This window comes from Lemur catta, chromosome 3 (assembly GCF_020740605.2).
Source record: "Lemur catta isolate mLemCat1 chromosome 3, mLemCat1.pri, whole genome shotgun sequence".
Classification (NCBI taxonomy): domain Eukaryota; kingdom Metazoa; phylum Chordata; class Mammalia; order Primates; family Lemuridae; genus Lemur; species Lemur catta.
In genome coordinates this window covers 14,283,169-14,292,450 of record NC_059130.1, presented here as the reverse complement: position 1 = coordinate 14,292,450, position 9,282 = coordinate 14,283,169, and the positions used below count along the sequence as shown (strand labels likewise).

Below are 9,282 nucleotides of genomic sequence, written 5' to 3'. Positions count from 1 at the left end.
CAGGGAGTGATCATCTGGACAAAAGCTCCACAAGACTCTCCTCACATCTTCACCCTTCTCTGGGCCACGTCTCAGGCTGCTCCACTGTCCAGGCACTGTTTGAGGAACCTGCTCATCAGACGGGTATCCAGTGAGACCTGCTCCTTTGTGGGTGGCAATATGAAACGCCCACAACACCTTCTGACCTCACAGATGGCTACACTGCGGCCCAGCAAACCAGGCTTTCCCATCTCGGGTGCAGCTGTTCACAGACAGCCAGCACCTATTAAATGCTTGAGATAGGGAGAGACTGGCTCATTTCCAAGACCTGCACACCCAAAATCTTCAGAATGTCATTCTATATCTCTGGTTAACATAACTACATCCAGAGCTCTAAATCTCAATCGGGACTGTAAATGTTGGCAGACTCTTCCCTAGGGAGAATTCTTTCAAATTTCCAAACTTACAGAGCACTTAATGTATGTCAGGCGCTCTGATAGATATCGAGATTAAAAAGCCCAGTAAGACATGGATTCTCTCTTCAGTGAATTTATGATTGAGTTGGGTGAAAAACAAGTACAACAAAAACTTTTCAGTACTACACAGTGGGATAAATTTCACTGAGAAATGTTGTGAGGAGGGATGTCTGGATCAGGGGAAGCTTTTGGGAGAGGGTGAGAGAAGATATTCCACCTGGGGACTGCTCAGCCGCCACCCCAGGAGCCGAGCCCCTCTCTGAACCACAACACACAGTTCCCCCTGGCCCGCAGGAGGCATTCCAGACGCTGAACCCCTGTGGAATCCAGGCACAGAAGGAGCGCCCTGCTGTAAAAATCCCCGTGGTGAGGACCAGAGGGATATGGATAAGGCACAGAAATGACCAAGGAACCTCACGAACCTGCCTCACCATCCACACCACACACACACACACCCAGCCACGCAGTCCTCGCTGGGGACAACAGAACACAGAAGAACACGACCCGTAACCCCTACACAGTCAGTCCTGCGTCCACGGAGCGGAGGGAGTCAGAGAAGACGCAGCAGGAGTGCTCAGGCTTTATTGGGCATCAGGCAGGGCTGCGCGGGGAACTAGCTGGGGAGCGGGGCCTGCACACCGGGCAGGACTGGCCTCTCGGGGCACTGCTGGGGAACTCGGGGTCCGTCCTGGCTTCTCAGAGCAGAGACAAGCACTGATGAGAAAGAGGGTCAGCTTGGTGTTAGCACAGGGACAGGTGACGTTAGCAGGGGGACTTTGAGGAAGGAAAGTGTGCAGGTGAAGCTGTAAAGAGCCTGTATGGGCAGAGGTCAGGTTAGAATAAAAGACACCAATAAGTCCTTGGGGGGGAGAAAAGAGTGGAAAGAAAAACAAAGGAACAAATGGCTGGTGCGGGGGTATTTACGGAATCTAATCCGGCTGTTCTCCAGGGCCCCAGGTGGCAGGCACAGCACTGGCTCAATCCCCCGTCCCCTGGCACGACAGGGCGCTATTTGTTGCCCCATAGGGCCATCTTTCCAAACAGAGGGGCTCGGAGGAAGCGGCCGGACTTCATGTAGGCAGAGATCTTCTTCAGGCCCTGAGGGGGGAAAATAAGGCCAGAGCTCAGGGGCTGCTGCCCACCAGACTGCGGCGGCCACTGCAGGCACAGCGCCTCAGGGCCCTCACGACAGCCTTTCCACGTGGGCCCACGTGCGGCAGCATCACCCGGTCTCTTAGGGTCCCCAGCTCTGCTCAGGGCACTCTTCCAACCTAACTCACGGCATACCTGCATGACAGCCACCACCCACGGAGGCCCTACACTGTGCTGGGAGCTCTGGATCCACTAGATACGACAAGGCAGGCTTAGGAAATCCACCCAGCTAACCTGCAAGATTGGCTCTACTATCACCACTCACCAGAAGGTACACAGAGGTTCAGCAACCCCCTCACACGTACACAGCTAGTCAGTGGGGCAACACTGCACATACCCTGGCTCTCACTGGCTCCAGTTCTGGGCCTTCTGCCAATTCCTCTCCTCCCTCTCTCCCAGAGGAGGTCCAGTCACACCCTATCCGCTCAAACATTCTCCTTTTTCACAGGGAAGCTCTTGGCTTGCCTGGGTTGGCACACAGAGCAGGGACCCCTGCCAGGACAAAGGGGCTCAGAACATGCCTGTGCAGCCTGCAGGGGAGCCCAGGGCTCACCCAGTGACTCAGCAAACTTGGATGAAAGAGGATAGGGGCCGTGGACCAGCAAAAGGAAAACCGGGCCAGGCTGAATCATTCCCCGTAAGCAGAAAGTACACACCCCTCCACGCGGTACCTGAGCCCAATCTCACTGTGCCCCAACCTACCTCACCTCTAGCCCTGCTACAGCCGACCAGGCCTCATGGCACCCAGGTGTGCTATGCACCATCCTCCCAGGATAAAGTGCCCAGATAATTTCTGCAGGTTCAAGGAGATCCAGGCTGCATGTTCCCCAAGGCCAGGCCCTGGCAGGCCACAGGCTGCAGTGCTCAGCTCTCTCCTCCCTGTTCCCTCCCACTACCTCTTCCATAATCCCCAAGGCCGCTCTGCCTGGACCAGAACCAGCGCTGATGAGAACCAGCTGAGACAGCAGCTCTTGAGTGGAGGGAAAAGGAAAACACGTTCTGTGCTGAAAACCCTGTTGGGCTACTGCCTCAATCCCCTAATCTGTGCTAAAGTAGGATTTGTTGCTCTCAAACTAGTTGACTACAGGTAACAGAGGATCTTCCCTGAGCTCCACCCGGTTGGTACAACTGGCACCTCACAGTCTGCGGTGCCAGCAGTTGCCCACTGCACTCACTTCCACACTGGAGTGGCCATCTCTGCATCTCCACTGCGCCTGGCACCTGCCTCGTACGGACAAGACCAGTCAACACGGGCTAAAATGAGCCCACTGCCCTTCTCACAGATAGAGCGCCCGGAATATCGGAGGACAGAGGACACTTCAAGATAAACTCCTTCGACAGGGCACCCACCTATGCACTCACATCCAGCAGCAAGACAGCCCTGGGTCTCAGTGTTCCCCAGATGAGGGTCCCATGGGAGCAAAGCTTTCTGGAGACGAGGTATGAATATTGCCTGTGTCTTGGGTACAGGACCTCAATGCTACCTTGTGTCAGTCCTACAAATGCCAGCTACATACGCACTCCTGAGATGTTCTGCCGCTTCCACAGTGTCCTGGGCTGTCAAAGCCAGGGTAGACAGGGCCTCAGGCTTTTCCTTTTGGCACAAGAAAGGGGGAGCCCTGACTGCCGCCTATGGAAGCCAGAGGCTGACAGGGAGCCCCCCACACCTTCGTTAGCTCTGGGACCTTGAACAAATGACTTACCCTCTCATTCTCAGTTTCCTTATCTGTAAAATGGAAGTGATAATTCTACCGGCCTTGTGGGAATGTTATACTGTTTAAATGTGACACCATGGATGTAATAGGCTGAGCACAGGTCCTGGCGTGACGCCAGTGCTCAATAAATGCTGGTTATTCTTTCTTTAGCTCCAGGACTAGGAAAGCATCACAAAGGAGGACAAAGGCATAAGGGACACCAAAGAGGAGGAGGATGGGGTCATCACCTCAAAACGGGCCATGAAGTCCTTCAGGTTGGGGAACGCGTCCAGGCACTTGGGTTCAAATAGACGATGCACATCAAGGACATCGTAAGCGAGGAAATCCACGAAGGTGATCTGCAGAAGGCCAAGGGTGAGTGAGCTGGAAGCTTCGGGACAGTGGAAGTATGACAACTCTCATTTCCCATTGCCCCTCCCTTTACCTTGTCCCCTGCAAACCAGGGCCGTGTCCCCAGGAACTGTGAGTACAGCTTCATCTTTTCAGGGATTCCCTCTAAGCATTCGGGCTTCAGTTTCTCCTGAGACAGAGAACAGCTGTCACCACCCTCAGACACCAGCGTCCCAGGCACAGAGGCAGGCCTCCCCAGGGCTGTGCGTGGCCCCCTTGACCACAGGTGAGCAGCCATCTTCCCCACAACTGGAACTGGGTCAGTGCCCAGCCCTCCATTAATACATCAGCATTGATTAGGCTCCTACTGACTACCAGAGTCTATCTGAGGTGATGTGAAAGCAGAGAGGATTAAGACTGTCCCTGAGTCTGTCACCACTGATTCCCAAACAAGTCTCCTGTGGGTCAGACCCAGGAGCACCCTGAGCACCCGGCAGGCTCTGCACTGAGATGTCAGGCAGGTGACAACAGTATGGAATGAAAAGAGCTCAGGGAAAGAAGTCGAAAGTTCTACCTATGGCGGTGGCAGAAAAACGCAATGGACATTTCAGTAGTTTTCAAAAATCAGGAGAGTTTCAGATTGAAAAGAAGGAAGGAGAGGCACACGTTCTCTCTGGTGACCCTGAACTTTCTAATAGGAAAACACAGGGATCCCTGAGACTGTCAAGACATCAGTTGGAAAACAGTAAAGCTGAAGTCCGACTACGAGGGTGCCACTACATTGTCCCATCTTGTACTTGTTTTCCTCATAGTTTGGTTCTGTCATCCAGAAGCAGGCAGATGGGGTGAACCACCCAGGAGAGATGGTCCACAGCAGAGGCCAGAGGTCAGAGACGGAGGGGATTCTGGAAGTAAATATTATTGTCTAGAAACTGGATTTCCAGGGCCGAGCGCAGTGGCTCACGCCTGTAATCCTAGCACTTTTGGAGGCCAAGTCGGGTGGATTGCTGGAGGTCAGGAGTTCAAGACCAGCCTGAGCAAGAGCAAGAACCTGTCTCTACTAAAAATAGAAAAAAATTATCTGGCCAACTAAATATATATATAGAAAAAAATTAGCTAGGCATGCTGGCCCATGACTGTAGTCCAAGCTACTCGGGAGCCTGAGGCAGTAGGATTGCTTAAGCCCAAGAGTTTGAGGTTGCTGTGAGCTAGGCTGATGGACGGCACTCACTCTAGCCCGGGCAACAGAGAGAGACTCTGTCTCAAAAAAAAAAAAAAAAAGAAAGAAAGAAAGAAACTGAATTTCCAACCTGCTAAGATTGGGGGGAATTCAATTAGTGGTTTTATTTGACATGATTTAGGGTCTTCAGGGCACTCTAGCAGCAGGATAGGAAATAGCCTAGAAGATGAGTAACAGTAAGAAGTTCAAATGGAAAACAGGTCGGGTATAGATAGGAATGCAAGAGTCCTGGCTGCCTGGAACCAGGGGGAGGAGGGGACTCACAAAGTCAGGGTTGTAGCAGACCGTGGCCAGCTGCATGCGGGTATCCATAGCCTGGTTCTCCAAAATGTCCACACGAATCTTCTCCTCTTCGGTCTCCCCACCTGACACCCACACAACAGAGACTCACCCTCAGCATCCCACCCAAGACAAGCCCAGGGGGGTGGCCACTGCCCCCCACACCCTGCAGCCGGCCCAACTCACACAGGTTGTGCTTGCGGGCAATGTAGCGCAGGATGGCGTTGCTCTGGGTGATCTTGTGAGCCCCATCGATTAAGTAGGGCAGCTGCATGGGCAACCGGAGAGGTCAGCTGGGCCACCAGGCTCCCCAGCATCCCCTTCTCTTGGGCAAGGGCAGACATGAGACCTGGCACTCACTGTGCCTGCCCGCGGCCCTAGGTAAGAATACTGTCAGATGGGTGAGTGAGCTGGGACACAGAACACCATGGAAAGGCAGAGTGGAGAGCCGGGCGTGAGAGCAATGGAGAAAAAGGCACCTGATCCCAAAACCTCTGAGCTCGGAAAGGGCATGGACACAGAGACACCTTCCCTTTCCCCAAACCACCCCTTCCTCTGCACCTACGTTGGGAAAGTCCAGGCCCAGCTTGAATTTCTCATTCAGCCACTGGCTTCTGTCATAGTCAGGAGCTGTGGTGGAGAAGACGAGTGAAAACAAACCTCCCCAGGGTGCAGCCCTCCTTCCCCAGGGACCCTCCCAAGCAGTCAGAGGCAACACCCCTGAGGCAGGGGGGTCTAGAACCTGAGCCCTTCAGTCTCCCATTCCAAGGTTGGGGGGGGGTGAAGAATGCTTGCAAGGGCTCTGGACTCTGTCCCACTAAGGCTTGCAAAGTTTAGGCAAACCCCAAGCGGGGACCCAGCCAACTGCCTACACCAGGCCCAGCAATCCCTCCCAGCGTCCTGCCTGGGAAGCCTCACTGCCCCCTCAAAGGGCTTCAGGGACGGCCAGGCTGCAGCCCCGGCAGGTGGAGGCTGCACAGGGAGCCACAGGTGGCCACGGCATGGGCTGCCTGGTTGGGCAGAGGTCGGGAAAACAGACCACAGGATGCCATTACCGTCCCCCATCGTGTACATCTTTTCCTCATAGCTGGAGTCCGTGTATTCCAGGAGCAGGCGGATGGCGTGAGCCAGCTGGGAGGGAGGGCCCGGGTCAGAGGTGGAGGGACCCCGATTCCTGACTTTATCCGCCCCACGTGAGCCCCCACCCGACACCCACACGCCCCTGTCCCCACGGGCACGCGCAGGCCCTCGTGAGAGGGACAGGCAGCGGCTCCAGCAAGAGCGACCACGCCCAGCCCCGCGCCCGCTGCTCAGCCCTTCCCCGGCCCTGCCCGCGGCCCCACCGCCCGGGCGGCCCCTCCTCACCCCGCGGATGTCCCAGTAACCCAGTGTCATCGGCATGGCGCAGGTTGCCCTGGACTTGGTGCAAGGCCCGCACAGCAGGGCTAGGCCGCGACTTTATGAGATTCAGGGCGGCGAAAGGCGGGGCCGGCTCGGATCCCCCCGCCCCCCCCCCCCGGAGAGCAGCCCCGCCTCGAGGCGGAAGCGCCGTCCCGGGGCCCCATTGGCTGCGAGTTCCAGCCGCTGTCGCCTCCAGGCCCCAGGGTTTGGGCGGCCAGCTCTGGAGGCCCCGAAGCCAAATCAGTGGTCAGGCTCCCCCTGCTTCCCCCGCCCCGCCCCCGTCCAGACCTCTGCTAGGTGACAGGGCTTTGGCCGTGCACCTGGGAGAAAAGCCACATCCTAAAACAGCAAAGCTCTTCTCCCTTCTCCTTCTCTCCTGGCATCGCTCAGCCTCTCGGCCGCCGAGTCGCTGCGGGCTCTGGGAAGCTCGGGCTGTCGGGGTAGACTATAAAGAGGTGCCCCCAACCCGAGAGTTTAATTCAGAGTCTATCACTGGAAGACCAGCGTTTAGTCCAATCTGAAAGCTGCTCGAGGCCTAATACTCCTCCAAAGCAATCCAAAGGGCCACACTGAAAAAAATATATATATATGATCTGTTTTCTTTTAGGGACCCTTGTGAGCTGAGCCCTTCTTTCATCTGGCTAAGATATGTAAATTAGCTAATCAGTATTTTGGCACAATTCATTAATTTAAATTCAAGAACCAGACCCTGCAAGTAGGTGGAGTAGCTGAGGTTCTCTTCCAAGCTTCTCCCTCACAAGAAAGGTCCTGCCAGTCGGCTAGGTGGACCTCACATTGACCAGGACAGTGACCAGGAGTGCAATGGTCACAGAGGGAATGTGATGGAGGGTGGAAGAACATGTCCTCAGAGAGGCCAGACTTCTGTCCTGCTGAGGAGGGAGCTCAAAGGATGATGGCCAGAGTAGAGCCAGGGGACCACAGGCAGGGTGGGCAGACCCTCAGCTGTCCAGGTCCACAAATTCTAGCGCTGGGCCTGGCTCCTGACCCGTGTGTGACCTGAAGTATGACAGGGTAGCTCAAATGGCCTTTGAAGTCACACCGTGATCTGTGGTACAACCTCCACAATGTCCTACCTGCCAACTTTATTCTTGGAAGGCACAATACTATTTCAAAACTAAGAGATGTGCAATAAATTGGCCTGTTGTTGATTTGGGTTTGTTTAAAGATATTACAAGAAACAATGCACTTAAGAAAAGAGATCCATAGAACTTAAATAGAAATGGATTTATAAGTTAAAAGGCAAGGTTGTTCCCCTGCAGAAAAGTTATGGTTGTTCTGGAAATTAGCTAACACTTTATTAGGATTGCAGGGGATGAACCCAGCATATCAGTAAAGGTTTCAAACCACCAGGATAGTGTGGACTAGGAGTTGAGGAGGACAGGCAGACTTCATCACATCCCTATCAGGTGATAGAGGCCAGATGGTCCTCAGCTCTCTGCTACATTGGGGCGCTTGGGACTATGTCCCTGGGGCTGGCAAGATGCAGCCCTGTTGCACACGCTCCCTGCTCATTCAGCCCTGGGCAGTACTCACCACTCAGGTACCCAGCTTGTATCCGGGCTCGGGAAGCAGCCTCTGGACTCACAGTGCATACCCATGCAGGTTTCCCTGCAGGGAGGCAGTAGCACCATGCACACACACACAAGTGCCTGGCCCTAGGAATAGTTACAGTTCTCATTATACGTTAAGGGTTTGGCATTCTGAGACTTATACATCTTAAGCTGAGAAAGATAAAATTTCCAGATCCAATTGACATAATGATTTTTTAAGAAGGCTAACACCAATGAGAATGGTACATTTGAAAGACTTAGAACAGATATTGTTACATTACGATTCATCCATTTAGTCATATCTTTATTGCAAAAACAGTTTTTGAGATCCTACCATACCCTAGGCACTGTGAATAAGACAAACCAAGAAGATTGTACTTTGGCTGCCTAAGCCTAGAAGTCAGGTGGGAACTGCAGGGGACAGATTTTGAAAATACGGGACACTTCTTACTGTGTTTACACAGTGAGAGGCAGTGGAGGGGCAGAGAGGTTGAGTGCAGTGGAAAGGAGTGATCCACGCTCAGGACAGGACTCCGAGGAGCCGGGAAGATGGGCCCAGGGCACAGGTGGCTTCTTCAGCAGGAGTAGACTCTGCAGGAGGGGAAGGACTAGACCAGTGGGCTCTCAAAAGCTGACTCCACAGGAGTCAAGAGGATCCCAATGGAAGAAATGGGTCTGCACCAGGCAGTCAGGAGCAGTAGGGATAAAGGAAGCTGGAAGAGGGGCTGCAGCAGGGACTGTAGCCAGTTGTAACCACACAGAACTCAACCCCACTGTTGCCAGATCTTCTGGATTTATGTGTGCTCTTTCATGACTACGAATCGTGGACAAGGTCTGATTTTTAAAAGAATACTGTGTAGGACAATCAAAATATATTGGATCAAATTTGGTCAAGGGACTATAATGTGACCTCTGGACTGGATTGCACACTTCCTCCCAGCCCCTCTGCTGACACTCTCACACTTTCAAGGCAAAGTAACAGAAATTCTACATAAAATGACCTCAGAATAAAAGACAACTTATCAAAAACAAATACCAATAGACAAAGTAAAATGTGTCCTACTTTATGGAAAATTTTTAAGTCTCCTAAATATTGTCTGAGTAAACTTAGGAAAGTTAAAATATAAAGAATATTTCCT

The 9,282-nt window shown here is 53.3% G+C and overlaps 1 protein-coding gene across 1 annotated transcript; it reads right to left on the bottom strand.

The window, feature by feature from the left end:
* Positions 1-1,023: 1,023 nt before the first annotated feature.
* LOC123635005 (glutathione S-transferase Mu 1) lies at positions 1,024-6,628 on the bottom strand. The gene is made up of 8 exons (XM_045546737.1): positions 6,537-6,628; positions 6,227-6,302; positions 5,737-5,801; positions 5,358-5,439; positions 5,157-5,257; positions 3,747-3,842; positions 3,550-3,660; positions 1,024-1,553 (listed from the first exon to the last, which is right to left on the bottom strand). The coding sequence occupies exons 1-8, from the start codon at positions 6,570-6,572 to the stop codon at positions 1,464-1,466; spliced, it is 657 nt and encodes a 218-aa protein (XP_045402693.1). The 5' UTR covers positions 6,573-6,628; the 3' UTR covers positions 1,024-1,463.
* Positions 6,629-9,282: the final 2,654 nt, after the last annotated feature.